Source organism: Rhinatrema bivittatum, chromosome 16, assembly GCF_901001135.1.
Source record: "Rhinatrema bivittatum chromosome 16, aRhiBiv1.1, whole genome shotgun sequence".
Taxonomy (NCBI): domain Eukaryota; kingdom Metazoa; phylum Chordata; class Amphibia; order Gymnophiona; family Rhinatrematidae; genus Rhinatrema; species Rhinatrema bivittatum.
Window position 1 is genome coordinate 22,671,643 of NC_042630.1, and position 15,474 is coordinate 22,687,116.

Sequence of the window (15,474 nt, forward strand, 5' to 3'; positions counted from 1 at the left end):
AAATTCAAAGCTAAAATAGCACTTTGTATACATTGATTTTCATTAGTTAATTAGCAATACAATGACAACTCTTCCACTGCAGATAGGTCACAGAATTGGTGCAGGAAAATTCATGGCACTAAGTAAAAAAAAGTCATGCAAATAGAGATTAGACACTGCTGGGGGCAAGGGAAGAGTTGGTCAGCCCTGCTGAAGACTGGAGCTAGCAGGTCTCCACCACTGCTCCTTCGATTCTGATTGTACATCAGCACCGCCTGTCCCAGCAGGAACCATGGTAGCCTTGGGGGCAATGCTGAATTTCAAGCCCCTAGATCACAGGTTCCCCGTCCAGTCAGGTTTTGCAACCTGGACTCCTCTGTGGCCAGCATTCATTTAGATGACAGCTGGTGCAATACTGCCTGTTCCACTGCATTATCTGATCTTGGTAGTTCATCTAGGGCGGCAGTAGTGGGACATGAGGGTGTGGACAGAGGACCAAGTGGCTGCCTTGCAGATATCCTCAATGGGTACATTTTCCAAATGGGCTAGGGAAGTCCTTACGTGATGGGCTTTCACGGGATTCAACAGAGAAAGGGACTGTCTCTCATATTGCTGCATGCAGGACATAATCCCATTAGAGAGCATTCTTTTTAGCAACTGCCATTCCCAATCTATTAGGGTCATAGGAAACAAAAAGCTGAGAAGATTGTCTATGATTTTTCTTTCTTTGTCTGAATTGGCTCCAGGGCCTTTTGCAACCCAGTGAATGAAACTGGCTGTGGCACCCACCTTGATGTGGTTTTGGAAAAAAGGTGGGCAGCATAATGGTTTGATTTAAATGGAAAGCAGAGACCACTTTCGGTAAGAACTTCAGATGAGTTTACAGTATTACTTTGCTATGAAAGAATTGTAAATAGGGTGGAAAATGCACAAGAGCTTGCAGCTCACTCACGCTCCTGCTGCTACCACAAAACAACTTTCCATGTCAGGAATTTTAGCTCAGCAGTTTCGAAGGGGGGCGAATGGAACCTGCATTAACCCTTGCAGAACTATATTTATGACCCAAGCTACTGGAGTTTTTTCCACAGGAGGTTGCAGGAGGAGCAAGCCCTTCATGAAGCAATATGAGTGGGTGTTGAGATACAGGAGGGGGGGTAACATCCACCAAGGTGTGGTAAGATGCCGTGGCACTTAAGTGGATGCATATGGGGGAGGTAGGAAATCTGTTGCTGGAAAGGTGATGGAGGTAATCCAGTAATAGACATAGCTCACATGTTAAGAGCTCTAAAGAGCATTCATAGCACCATATTATTTTATTTATTTATTTTATTTATAACTTTTATATACCGGCATTCGTAAAAAAAAAACATCATGTCGGTTTACAGACAACTGAGAAAGGAAATTACAATGATAGATGGAGGAAGGATAGGAAGTTAAAAGGTGACAACTTTACTGTACAGCCAACGGGCGCCACAGTTATTAAATGAGATTACATGTGGATAACCAGGTTGGACATAAATTAATTATATACAAGAGACGACAAAGTGGGGGGTAGCGCGGGGGTGGGGGATGAAGCGCATAGGGGAGGCGGGGTGGGGTAGGAACTGTACAAGGGGGCAGGGGGTGGCGATGGGAAGGAGAGGTGGTGACTGAATATCAGGTATAGCGGTTCCATTTGAAAGCATAATTACAATGTATGGATAGCTTACATGCCACTACTCAGATGTTTTCAATCTCAGAAGATAGGTGGAAGTGCGCTAGCATTGTGCACTCAATATCCATGCTGTGAGATTCAGAGAAGGTTGCACAGGGTGAAGAAGCATTCCTTCCTCCTGGGTGAGAAGTGATGGATTTAAGAACATAAGAAATTGCCATGCTGGGTCAGACCAAGGGTCCATCAAGCCCAGCATCCTGTTTCCAACAGAGGCCAAAACCAGGCCACAAGAACCTGGCAATTACCCACACACTAAGAAGATCCCATGCTACTGATGCAATTAATAGCAGTGGCTATTCCCTAAGTATAATTGATTAATAGCCATTAATGGACTTCTCCTCCAAGAACTTATCCAAACCTTTTTTGAACCCAGCTACACTAACTGCACTAACCACATCCTCTGGCAACAAATTCCAGAGCTTTATTGTGCGTTGAGTGAAAAATAATTTTCTCCGATTAGTCTTAAATGTGCTACTTGTTAACTTCATGGAATGCCCCCTAGTCCTTCTATTATTCAAAAGTGTAAATATCCGAGTCACATCTACTCGTTCAAGACCTCTCATGATCTTAAAGACCTCTATCATATCCCCCCTCAGTCATCTCTTCTCCAAGCTGAACAGCCCTAACCTCTTCAGCCTTTCCTCATAGGGGAGCTGTTCCATCCCCTTTATCATTTTGGTTGCCCTTCTCCATCGCAACTATATCTTTTTTGAGATGCGGCGACCAGAATTGTACACAGTATTCAAGGTGCGGTCTCACCATGGAGCGATACAGAGGCATTATGACATTTTCCGTTCTATTAACCATTCCCTTCCTAATAATTCCTAACATTCTGTTTGCTTTTTTGACTGCTGCAGCACACTGAGCTGACGATTTTAAAGTATTATCCACTATGATGCCTAGATCTTTTTCCTGGGTGGTAGCTCCTAATATGGAACCTAACATCGTGTAACTATAGCAAGGGTTATTTTTCCTTATATGCAACACCTTGCACTTGTCCACATTAAATTTCATCTGCCATTTGGATGCCCAATCTTCCAGGGAATCTGATGATAGCAAATGGTATGCATATCATGTATAGCTAATAGGTGTATAAGATATGCATGCCATGGTTGTCTTAGCCATGGCTTGAATGGTAGGCACTTCTGCATGTCTTAGAAATTAATGGTATCTATGGGAAAGCATACAGACGTCCTTGAGACCATGAGATTAGGAACGCATCTGAGGCCTCGCTGTAGCAGGCTGGATAGAGGAAGCAGAATCTGTCCACTTTTCTGTTCTGTTGCAAACTGTTTAGCCCTTCCTTTCTCTGTCCTTCCTACTAGGGGTGAGGAATCAGAAGGCTGATAGGGGCTATATCATCCAGCTGCTTGTCCCCAGGTTTTACTAGAATTAGAATTTTCTCCTAGTCACCAGAACCTGACAGACAGGAAGAGATATACACAATTTGGAAAAATTTATTCAATAGCCAGCAAATATCTTACGGGCCAATTCTGTAAAGTGCACATGGGTGTGCACACTGTTCAACCGGCATTTGGCAGTGTTTGAGGTGTGTCTCTTACCCCTTGTGCTGTAAGAGGTTTAGTGCCTCAAAAATACACGGCCAAACCCCCTGAAAACTAATAGCGTTCAGCACATGCAAATGCTACCAAGGGTGTCAACAAAAGTAATGCCAGAAATTTGGCACTGCTCACCATCATCTTCAGTATATTGGATGCAACTCAACTTAGGACTGTACATGACTTATAGGCCTAGAAATCTACTGTACCTGCTTCCAATACTGCAACACCAATTTGGCTCTAGCTCATGGCTATACAATCTGTCCTCCCACCTAAATTCAGTGGTTTCAGAAGTCAGTTTCTTACTGCTGGTCCTGATTTTTTTAAATCTGTACAATAGAGATTATCAAGGCTTCTGGCCATGCCCGGCTGTAGATTTGCGATTGCTTTTTTCCATTTCTGCCATTATGAACTAGTCTCTGCCCTTTTTCTTTTCTTGCTGGTTTGCTATTTTAAAACAGTTGCTCTGCTGCCTGGTACAGCGTAGTAGTGTTTTGCCTGCTTTAGAGTGCTGCTCAGTTGCTGCCTTATGAACTAATATGGGTCAGACCTGTGTTTTTGATCAGTTGCTGGCATGAGGTAGGCAGCTGCTTTAAAGGATTAGACTTTAAAGAACCCAGTCTGCAGGAGCCTACTTTAAGGCACCTGTGTGCAGCAGTAAATAAGGTACCTTATACATCTGCTTGCAGGTACTTTATTAGATAAGACTCCTAATTAATGTACCCACCACTAGAAGTCAGCACAGAGTGCCGGGCTGAGCCTTGGCTTTGTCCCCACCTCTTTTAAATGTAGGCACTCACACCACTAATTTTTAAATTCAAAAAGTCTTAGCACACATCATTTAATGTTAGGCAGCTAGGGCTTTTGAATATCAGGCTCTACACCCTAAAAAGAAAACAAAAACCTTCAATGATGCACCTAGCCCTACACATTTTGGTGCAGGAAAGAAAAAAATACCTATTTTGTGAATTTCAATAGAGTACCAGGCATGCTGCAGCAGATAAGAACAGATGCCCAAGAAGGCAAGAGGACTAAAATTCTAGTTTAGCCTCTGCCAAAATTAATACTGCAATAAATCAGAATATTCCATAATGGCATTATCTGCAAGGAAGTCAGCCATGGTTGCTGCGGCCTTGGGTTTGTTTACAGCCAGTTTGATCAGGCTTCAGCTATCCCACTATGAAAAGGAATCAGATTAAAATAAAATGAAAGAGAGCAGAGCATGGCAACCATACCTAATCATTTATCAATGCCACTACAGCAGAACATTTAAAAACCTAATTGTCATAGAACTGGTTGACAAGTAATCCCCAATGCTAGATAACCTTTTACAGCAGAACATGCCTTTCACCACCATCCCTTCAAACACACAGCTGCAGATGAAAAATGTTCATAAAGGCTCAGAATATGGCAAGAGGAGCTGATCCCCTACAAGCGCAGACAAAATCTTGGAACTTTTCTTTCCTCTAAGAATATTTTAGACAGAGCACAACCTCAAGCGTTTCAGGCAGCTAACTGAATTATATTAAAGGAGGGAACGTAATATTCCCCCAGTGTCTATAGCTGCCAGGAAGTGCAGCAAAAGGAAAAACGTCTTTTGTATTGGGGTGAATTTACAAAGATTTTGCATACATACCTGTAAACGGTTTCTGTGCAGGCCAAGCTGCACGGAAAGCAGGGCCATTCAGGCACATTGCAAGGGGGGCGGTCAATAAGTATGTGTATATATGTCATCAAATATGCTTGCATACATTTACAATTTAGTAATCAAGTTCTGTAAATGAAATCTGATTTCAGGGGCGTGACGGTTAATGCACGTGGTGGAGAGTATGTGTGAACCGATGCTTGGAAATAAGAACATAAGAAAATGCCATACTGGGTCAGACCAAGGGTCCATCAAGCCCAGCATCATGTATCCAACAGAGGCCAAACCAGGTCACAAGAACCTGGCAATTATCCAAACACTAAGAAGATCCCATGTTACTGATGCAATTAATAGCAGTGGCTATTCCCTAAGTAAACTTGATTAATAGCCGTTAATGGACTTCTCCTCCAAGAATTTATCCAAACCTTTTTTGAACCCAGCTACACTAACTGCACTCACCACATCCTCTGGCAACAAATTCCATTTATTGTGCGTTGAGTGAAAAAGAATTTTCTCCGATTAGTCTTAAATGTGCTACTTGCTAACTTCATGGAATGCCCCCTAGTCCTTCTATTATTCGAAAGTGTAAATAACCGAGTCACATCTACTTGTTCAAGACCTCTCATGATCTTAAAGACCTCTATCATATCCCCCCTCAGTCGTCTCTTCTCCAAGCTGATCAGCCCTAATCTCTTCAGCCTTTCCTCATAGGGGAGCTGTTCCATCCCCTTTATCATTTTGGTTGCTCTTCTCTTTTCCGTCGCAACTATATCTTTTTTGAGATGTGGCGACCAGAATTGTACACAGGATTCAAGGTGTGGTCTCACCATGGAGCGATATAGAGGCATTATGACATTTTCCGTTCTATTAACCATTCCCTTCCTAATAATTCCTAACATTCTGTTTGCTTTTTTGACTGCTGCAGCACACTGAGCTGATGATTTTAAAGTATTATCCACTATGATGCCTAGATCCTTTTCCTGGGTGCTAGCTCCTAATATAGAACTTAACATCATGTAACTAAAGCAAGGGTTATTTTTCCCTATATGCAACACCTTGCACTTGTCCACATTAAATTTCATCTGCCATTTGGATGCCCACTCTTCCAGTCTTGCAAGGTCCTCCTGTAATGTATCACAGTCTGCTTGTGATTTAACTACTCTGAATAATTTTGTGTCATCTGCAAATTTGATAACATCACTTGTCGTATTCCTTTCCAGATCATTTATATATATATATAATGAAAAGCACCAGTCCAAGTACAGATCCCTGAGGCATGCCACTGTTTACCCTTTTCCACTGAGAAAATTGTCCATTTAATCCTACTCTGTTTCCTGTCTTGTAACCAGTTTGTAATCCACAAAAGGACATCACCTCCTATCCCATGACTTTTTAGTTTTCGTAGAAGCCTCTCATGAGGGACTTTGTCAACCGCTTTCTGAAAATCCAAATACACTACATCTACCGGTTCACCTATATCCACATGTTTATTAACCCCTTCAAAAAAGTGAAGCAGATTTGTTAGGCAAGACTTCCCTTGGGTATATCCATGTTGACTCTGTTCCATTAAATCATGTCTTTCTATATGCTCTATATACGTGTATATCTACAAGATATACACATACATCCGCCAACATTATAAAATACCTGCCTCCATACATAAATTGAGGGTTGTTATACACACACTAGAATTTTGTGCATAAAAATAGTTGGTTCATTATTTGGTGCCTGTATTTTATAAACTGCAAACAGCAAGGGGAATGGTGAATACTTGAGTCAGAGACCCTGTATCTTTGAGTTATGCTCACAGTATTATCATAAAGACAAAAGTTTAAGTGTGAAAAGTACCATTCCCCCTCCTTGTATGATGCTACGTTATTTTATTATACAGTACTCAGAGCAAGGAGAAACCATTATAAAGCACTTTTACCCAGTGGTGTTCCGCAAAGGTTACCCTGGGTGGGAAGACAGTATTACATTATTTTCAGTTAGCTCTCCATAGCTGCTGATTTATGGTACTAAGCCTCTTTATTTTTAGAGGACCATCCCATTAAACCTCAGCACAGCATTGGTTATAGAGCAGGAACACAGCATACACAGATGGACAGTCTGATCGGATCGCTGCTAAGAGAAAGCGGGGTTTCTGGCCAGACACATTCACCCATAAAATAAAAAAAAAAGGGACCTCTCCTTTTGTCAAGTGCTTGCAATCAACACAAAAAGTGATTCCTTTGGGACAGCGGAATAGACTCCACAACTGCCCAGGGGCTAGGTGTACAGGGCTAAACCTTGAAACGGCACAGGCTTTATTCATGTATACATATTTTTTTAATTCTTTATTTATTCATTTTTATAATACAATGTATCATAAAGTGTAAAGGAAACATGTTACTTTACATTAGCATGAAATCATATCACAATGATAATTCAATACCCAAAAATTAAATTTCTAATGTAGTAACCAAATCTCATTTTATATATGGTTGAGGGGGACAACTTTCAAGGAGTACATTAGGAAATAATAACTCATAAATTTAATAGGACTTAACCTGAAGTGGGGGCTGTTTCTCCTTTATTCCCCTGAAAATACAGTACTCCCTGAGGGGGTATGAGAATCTAAATATAGCCTTAGCTGTTCTGGGGAAAAAAAAAATGAAAGTATTTGCTTCTTTTTTTATAATGCATTTGCACGGATATCTAAGCAGGAAAGTAGCCCCTAAGGAAATCACATCCTGCCTCAAACTCAAGAAGCCTTTCCGTCGTTCCTGGGTTATCTTAGAAATATCCGGAAACATTCGAACCTTCTTGCCATGAAACAGTGTATTTAAATTCTTGAAATATGCAATCATTAACCTACTAACATCTTGTTCCATTATTAAGGAAACTAATAAAGTCGAAAAATCTATAATCTCAATGGCTGAAGATTCAAGAAAATCTGTGAGATTCTGCAAGTCCATGGGGGGTACTGCCTGTTGATTTGAACGGTTCTGTAATATGAAATATGCTTTGTTTATTGAAGGAAATTGATTTTCAGGTAATAAGAGAACCTCGGCAAAATATCTTTTTAAAGTAGAAATAGGCATTTCCCCCATGACTCTAGGAAAATTAATAAGTCTTAAATTTAGACGACGATTCCAGTTTTCCAACAGTTCTAGTCTTCTAGAGAGGGCCGCTCTGTCTTGGATGGTAGCCATGTTAAATTCTTTAATTTTTGAAATTTCAGTGTCTACTTTTCCCACCGCCGTCTGAAGCTGTGTCAAGGTATTATCCTGAGCCAGAATTTTAGTATTAATTTGAGAAGCAAAAGTATCCAATTTAGCATTACAGTCTCGTACCGCCAGTGTTAACCCCGCAGAGAGTTCCCATAAATTTTCAAGGGTAACGACCGTTGGCCTTACCAGGGGTTCAGGTGTCCCAGTTGTTGTGAGGGTCGGTTCGGAGATTGCAGATGGCATTGCAGATTCAGCTTGGGCTGAAATCTCTCCCCTCGCTGAATTTTCTCCACTTCCTGATTCTTCGAAGCTCTCCGTCGCTTCTCCCAGCACTCCTTCAGCTGTGACCTCATCGGTCCGCGTCGGTTGCTGAGCGTCCGGGGTCGAAGTTCCTCTGGCTGCCGGTGGACGTATGTCGGGGGGGGCTGAGGGAAACCTCGGTCCCAGGTGAAATCGCCTCTCCTCCCGGCGTTTTCACAGCGGGATTCGCCACCTCGATGTGTACAGCTCCCTGGGCGAGGAAGGACGTTATTAGAGCCTGCTCTGTAAGCTGGGTAGGTATAGAGGGAAAAACCCTCACCTTACCCTTTCTTTTCAGAGGCATTGTTAGGAAATTGAATACGAGTTAGAGCAGCTCTCTTCCGTACACCATCTTGCCCCCATGTATACATATTTATAGCAAATCACCATTGATCGATTATTGCTAAAGGGGTTTTAAAAAAGTTTTTTTTTTTTTCAGAGTGTAAACTGAAGCCTAGGATGCAGAATAAAATTCAAGCAGTAAACACTATGCAATGTGAATTAAAGCAAAATGTTATTAGAACTAGAGCACGGGAGCTAACTCCAGCCCACCCCAGTAAGAAGAAATAGCTTTAGTCTATGGACTGAATGTATTTTTTCTGATTGTTGCTTTAGGTCCACATCAAATAGTCATGTGATTGAGCCTGGCTGGTCCACAGAAAGATCTTTACTCTTCAAACGCACGAAGATGATCTTTCTGATGCACAGGCTAAAACAAGCATAGTACCCGCTTCACCAAGGGTTTTCCCATAGCCTTAATGAATCTGGCACTCACAGCAACTGATTTTTGTCAATTCAGGTAGTAGCTGTTTCCCTTGTATCTTACACTCAGACACTTAAACTTTCCACGCCTCAGGATGTGGTTAACTTCTCACTCCCTGCTGATAGCACCTTAGGAACAAGCATTATAAATAGCGACCAGGCAGAAGCATCCATTGCAGCTGCGTAAAACCTTGCAACTGATGTGCGCGCTCTCTCTTTCCCTTGGCAAACTCTTCAGTGGTGCTCATGGGTTGGCACATGGACTGAGGAAAAGCAATTGTGTTAACTGCTGCTGTGATCATCAATTGCATCAGGAGACTCACATTGTTGTGGCTGGCAACCAATGTCGCTGATGCTTTCTGCAGAGAGGTAGGTTGGGGCTTTCTAAATCTAAACGTCTTCTGCTGAAATGGCAATCTTTGGCCAGAACGCTTCAAAGTTGTGCCTCCGTTGCATTGTACGCTCCTTGACAAACACCAAAAAAAGTCCTGCTTCATGGAATTATTGGATACAGCCCGTCAAAAAGATACATTGATAGTAACACTGCCCCATCTCCTCTCACTGATCTTCAATCAGCTCTCTACAGTTGAGAGAAGCTTCCTTACAGTCCATCTTGTGGGCCAATATTGATTTGGATTAGGTTCTCTTCTGCCCCACAAAATATTTAAAAGCAGGCAAGACAATTGGTAAAACTTCTGAAAAGCTGGTAAGATCAGCTATTTTACTCAAACATTTTCTGATGTATCTTACACCATTAAGTTGATGGAATGGGCTACACAGTGCTCTCTCATGGCTTCTTTTGCTTCACAGGTGTATATATTTCACTAACATCAGCTCTATGTGAGGTTCCTGGCCATGGCACCTATCAAGAGAAAGATTAAAGGAGCAGCGTACATCTTTCAAAATGGAAAAAAAAAAATTTTTTAAAGAGTTTATGGCATCAATTTCAGAAAAGCCATTAACAAATTCTGCTATAAGACAGCCTCAGTGGCAATGCAAAAGCAAAATAAAGTCTACTCCTTTGTGTAGTCTCATCCACAATTATATTGTGGAAAACAGCTTCTTCAGTCTCATTCACTAATAGATGTAGAACACTATGAGCCCTTTCAAGCATTTCATTCACAAGAGAAAGTGAAATCCATTAGTAATTTGTACGATTAAACCACATGATCTTACACAGGGGAAGATCAGCACAAAGCAGCAGCAAGAGCTAACTTAAAGGTTTGACCCTTCCTCAAAATGACCACAAACCGCCACATTCTGACAAGCTAGAACTACCCTCCCCCCTCCCACTACAAGAAAATGAGTTCACACAATTTGCTTACATTATTTTTTTTAATTTCACAAACAAGATGCAACTTCTGCTTACCTAAGGTCTCAGTTGTGAATGTGGGAAAGGTTTCAGTAGGAAGAGACCACTAATGCATCACCAGAAAATCTATGAAGGGAAGAGATCTTGTTCAGCTACAGAATATGGGAAAAGCTTTCTTAATAAAGCAAACTTCATAAATTATCAGGAAAGCCCCACTGATGAGAAACCATAGTCCTGTTCTGATTGTGCAGACAGCTAAATGCTGCCAGTTGCTCACTGCTCTTTATTGCCTCAAAAAGGATACAAAGCCTAACAAAAGCTATGCCAGCCATCCTAAGTTCTCTCCACAGATCTCCACTTTTTTTGGAGGGGGGGTGGGGGGTGGGGAAAAAAGGAACCAGATTCCACTGGTTATCTGCTTCACTAGAGTAGATAAGCCAATGCCAGTGAGGTGCCTTCAACTCCTCTCCATGGCCCTCCTCAACCAGGAGGGCCATCACCAAGCCAATCACTTCCAGCACTTCCAGAAGTAATTTTGTCCAGGCTTCATCAGCTACACAGTCTTGCACTTCTACCATCTGCTGGAGACAGATAATACTGGATATTTGCAAGTTGCATGGCACCTTATATGAAGGGGACAAAAAGGGAGGGGGGGGGGGGGGGAAGAGACAAGAAAGTGGTCAACAATCTAATTGGTCTGTCGCCATCTGCTGGTAGAAGGCAAAACCCATTTGTCTGGACTGGTGGGACAAAAAGAAATCCACTTCCACAAAAGGAACTTTTTTTCTCCATTCTAGTTCTTCACTGTGGTGAAAAAAGAGCATGCTTATGAGAGAGAGTGCACATGTAACAGGTAAATCTCACCAGTTACCATCAAAAACATTCAGCAGAGTAGGTGGTTTGTCTTGGATTAGAATAGACTTTAAAACTGGAGACATCTGAAACCACTTTGGATTGTGAGGAAACAAGGGCAGCTAACATGTTTTGCTGTGAGAGCTGTTTTCTATATTCAGATTTGCAGTACTCTTTCAGGAGCTCAGGTCAGAAAGCATAGATGTGAAAGTAGTTTTGTCCACCTCCATGATGGACACAGCCGTTTAAAATGTGTGCTGGGCAACCAATTAGAGTCCCTTTCTGCATTAGCTTTTTCAGCTTAGCTGAAACATCCCTCTTCATCTTGTCAAGTCCAATCCACCCAGCAACTACTGCACACGTCTCGAGCAAATGCTTCTTTGGCAGAGTTTCAATGACAGTTTGCAATTCTATCCACAGTCTTACTGAGCATGTTCTGGAGTTTAGTTGGTCATTTTTCAGTTAAAATATTGGATAGGAGATTGTAAAAAATGTCATAAAAGCCATGTTTATCACACTATACTTCCTTTTTATTTTTATCATTTTTTTTTTTTTACTGTGAGCTGCACTAATGTGCATTGGCTTTGTGAGGTATGAAAATTTGTAAATAAAACAAACATTCAAAAGCACCATAACTGCTGCCGTCTGTGACTACACCACAGTAAAGTATGCCATTTTTCCCCTATGCTTTGAAGACACGGTCAAGCAGACAATTCCTTCTTTGTCCCAGTGTTCAAACATTTTCTGGCTATTTCTGAATCAGAAAACATTCCTCAGCAAAATAGAAATGCAACCGACCGATTTAACACATTTAGAGGCCAATATTCAAAAGGCCTTTTAGCTGAGATGCCTGATAACCAGCTGAATATATGGAACAAGTTAAATGTCCAGCTGAACATATCTGTTTAAAGTTACCAGACTACACGGAGCTGGGTAACTTCAAAACTTAAACTAGCTATATCCTTGTGTGAAACAAAAAAACCCAAAAAAACACACACCTAAAAAATATAAAATTCCCCTCTTCTTGAACAAATATACAAGGAAAATACAAATCCTTATGGGTAGACTTTTAATGTCCCGTATCTTTAAGGGTAACTCCCAAAAGGGAGTACCTCAATGTTAGAATATACTGTTTTTGCTTTAAATTTTTAAGTGAGCTTTAGTACTGGTGTTTGTGCAGCATTCTGTGTTCTATATTTTTTTGTGATAATATTTATCTCATTTGCAAACTCTCCCTAATAACCACAGTCCTTAAGAGAAGCTTTGAAAGGTAATTATTACACAAAAAATATAAATGAAGTCACCCATACTCGAGCAGCTACTATTGTAAGTTGAACTGCTTTTCACCACATTGGTAATGAATACCTTAACCGCATTGTAACCAATTTCTCTTAGGTCCTGTGAAGCTGCCCAACACTACCAGTGTTTCGGCAATAATTGCCTACTGCAGGGGCTGGAAAGGTTGCTGTTAATATTTTTTGTGTAATAATTACCTTTCAAAGCTTATCTTAATATTAAGTTGCTATGATATTAAGTTGGAGGGTGTACAGAAAAGCATTGTTTTCTGCTTTTCTGTACACTTCCCCGGTGCCCGCGGAAATTAACGCCAGCCTTTGTTTGGGCAGGGTTAATTTCTGAAAGTAAAATGTGCTTGGCTGCACATTTTACTTTCTGTATCGCGCGGGAATAACTAATAGGCTCATCAACATGCATTTGCTTGTCGCAGGCGCTATTAGTTTCGAGGGGGTTGGACACAGCGTTTTCGACAGGCTTTTACCCCTTATTGTATAAGGGGTAAAGCTAGCGCGTCGAAAACACGCGTCCAAACCTGGGCTAACTCTGTATCGGCCTGATAGTCTCCTATAATTTATCAAGTTAGCTTTTCCAGATATGGAGCAGCATTCCTTTGAAGCGGACTAAAGCAGGCTATGCCTTGGTATAGTTGCACTCCTCTTTGGCCCGAGTATTTAGGGCCCTAGGGAATTGCCTATGCCCAAATCCGGGCCGGTTTCTTTCTCTTGTGCTGGAAGAAGGGGAGAGAGAGATCCGGGTCCCGTAGTGCTGTGAGAACCAGTGCAGTGGGCACAGGAAGGACGGACAAGGGAGCAAAGCATTCCAGAGGGAAACAGGAAAGATCAGCAATGCACGGCGAGAACGCTGCCGCTGGAGACTGAGCCCTTCTTTAACAGCTCCCCTGCGCCCAGACTAATAGGCTGGGGAGGCTTTCTCTCGTCGTGGGCATAGAAAAGGCAAAAAGAAACGTTTGCCTAAAAATGCTTAACAAAAAAACAACAACCCTTAAAGGACATCCAAAAGAGGTCTAACGGTAGCCCTGTAGGGCTTGCAGAAACGCCCACAGGACTTACCACGCCTCGTACCCAGCAGGCAAAAGGAAATCGCCACAGCAGCACCTCGACCCTCTTCGCTTACCTCGCAGCCCTAAGCGCTGCCTTCTCCGCTTGCGGTCAAGTACGGCCGCGCAGCCATCAACAATTAACCGCCACCATCTTACGTCACTGCCCCTGCGCCTTTCTGGTAGTCATGAGTGGCGAGCATGGCTGCCTTCCAAGCCCGTGACCTGGGTTCAATTCCCAGCCAATGCATCACAACAAGCCCCCCCCTTTTCATCATTGCTGATTGGCGGCTGCTGTCAGTCGCGAGCCTCGTCCCTGGGTCGGGAGAGAAAGCAAGGAAACTACACCATTAAGCGCTTGCGTGCTTCTATCCGCTTACAACCGCGCCTCACGCCAGAAGGTGGCGGTGGTTGCACGTCAAAAGGTGGGAGGGGGCGGAGAAAAGAAGCTCGCGCTCGCTGATTGGCTGCTGTTGCTTTCGGGCGGGTCTGGAAGAGCCTCCGGCGATTGTACGCGGGGTGAGCGTCAGCGTGCCCTTCTCTCTGCCCGCCTCGGGGGACAGAAGCAGCCTGTGATTGGTGGGTGGTCGCGCGGGCGCGCTCGGTCCCCGCCCCCCTCCCCTCCGATGGTGGGTCGCGGCGGGTGGTGACGGCTGTGAGGGAGTCCGTGGGTGGGTGAGGGACGGTCGAGAAGAGGCCGCGGCTCTTCCCCTTTGTCTGCCGTCGTTGTTATGGCGAAGAAGCCGGCGAAGGAGCAGGAGGAGGTGTGGGGCCGCCGGGTGCGGGAGCTGGGCTCCAGCCTGCCCAACCGCCACTGCTTCGAGTGCGAGCAGCGCGGGGTGACGTACATCGACATCACCGTGGGAAGCTTCGTGTGCACCTCCTGCTCCGGCCTCCTGTGAGTATTAACTAGGAACAGTCTTAGGGGCAGGCGTTGACCCTCACGCTATCTGCCCAGTACGCCTCCTTGAGTATCTCCCAGTAGCAGTACCTCTAATAACGAGGTCTCATGCACTTCCTGTAAGGGTAATATGGACAAGTGCAAGGTGATGCATATAGGGAAAATAACCCATGCTGTAGTTACACGATATTAAGAGCTACCACCCAGGAAAACGATCTGGGTGTTATAGTTGATATTATATTGAAGAAGTCGGCTCAGTGTGCTGTGGTGGTAAAAAGGCAAACAGGATGTTAGGAATTCGAAATGGTTAGACCGCATCTTAAATACTGTGTGCAATTCTGGTCACTGCATCTCAAAAAACATATAGCTGCACCTGGCTAAAGTACAGAAAAGGGGTGACCAAAATGTTAAAGAGCATGGAACCCTTCCCCTATCAGGAAAGGCAAAAGAGGTTAGGACTGAGGGGCAATATGATAGAGGTCTACACAATCATGAAAGATAATTTACTCTCTTGGACTAGTGGGCAATCCATGAAGTTAGCAAGTAGCACATTTAAAACAAATCAGAGAACATTCTTTTGTACTCGGTGCACAATTAAGCTCTGGAATTTGTTGCCAGAAGATGCGCTTAAGGCAGTTACTGTAGCTGGATTTAAAAAAGGTTTGGACAAGTTCATGGAGAAGTCCATAAGTTGCTATTAATAAGGAATAGCCACTGCTTGTCGGCATTAGTAATATGGGATCTATTTAATGTTTGTATACTTGTCAGGTACTTATGACTTGGATTGGCCACTGTTGGAGACAGGATAATGGGCTTGATAGACCCTTGGTCTCATCCAGTATGGCATATCTTATGTTCTTAAAGATCTTCCTTCCACCTCCTCTC

At 43.0% G+C, this 15,474-nt stretch overlaps 2 protein-coding genes across 6 annotated transcripts in view; one reads left to right on the forward strand and one right to left on the reverse strand.

Annotated features, from left to right (window-relative positions):
- Positions 1-7,254: 7,254 nt before the first annotated feature.
- On the reverse strand, positions 7,255-14,184 carry LOC115078862. 3 transcript variants are annotated; one of them, XM_029581917.1, is made up of 3 exons: positions 13,766-14,184; positions 10,541-10,609; positions 7,255-10,033 (listed from the first exon to the last, which is right to left on the reverse strand). In XM_029581917.1, exon 3 carries the CDS (start codon positions 8,350-8,352, stop codon positions 7,432-7,434), a length of 921 nt encoding a protein of 306 aa, XP_029437777.1. In that variant the 5' UTR covers positions 8,353-10,033; positions 10,541-10,609; positions 13,766-14,184; the 3' UTR covers positions 7,255-7,431. The 3 variants fall into 3 exon arrangements, with proteins under 3 accessions (XP_029437777.1, XP_029437779.1, XP_029437778.1); XM_029581919.1 differs by lacking the exon at positions 10,541-10,609 and having other exon boundaries at positions 7,255-8,620; XM_029581918.1 differs by having other exon boundaries at positions 7,255-8,620; positions 9,495-14,184.
- A 12-nt stretch (positions 14,185-14,196) lies between these two features.
- AGFG2 (ArfGAP with FG repeats 2) overlaps positions 14,197-15,474 on the forward strand; it is a 52,516-nt gene continuing 51,238 nt past the window's right edge. Inside the window, exon 1 of one of the 3 annotated variants that reach the window (XM_029581913.1) lies at positions 14,197-14,586. In XM_029581913.1, the coding sequence (XP_029437773.1) occupies positions 14,420-14,586 (167 nt within the window). In that variant the 5' untranslated portion in view covers positions 14,197-14,419. The remainder of the gene's footprint in view (positions 14,587-15,474) is intronic. The other 2 variants (XM_029581914.1, XM_029581915.1) reach the window with 2 other exon arrangements.

Excerpts from the sequence above, each read along its gene's own strand:
- LOC115078862 (XM_029581919.1), bottom strand. The coding sequence starts at position 8,352 with ATGCCATCTGCAATCTCCGAACCGACCCTCACAACAACTGGGACACCT.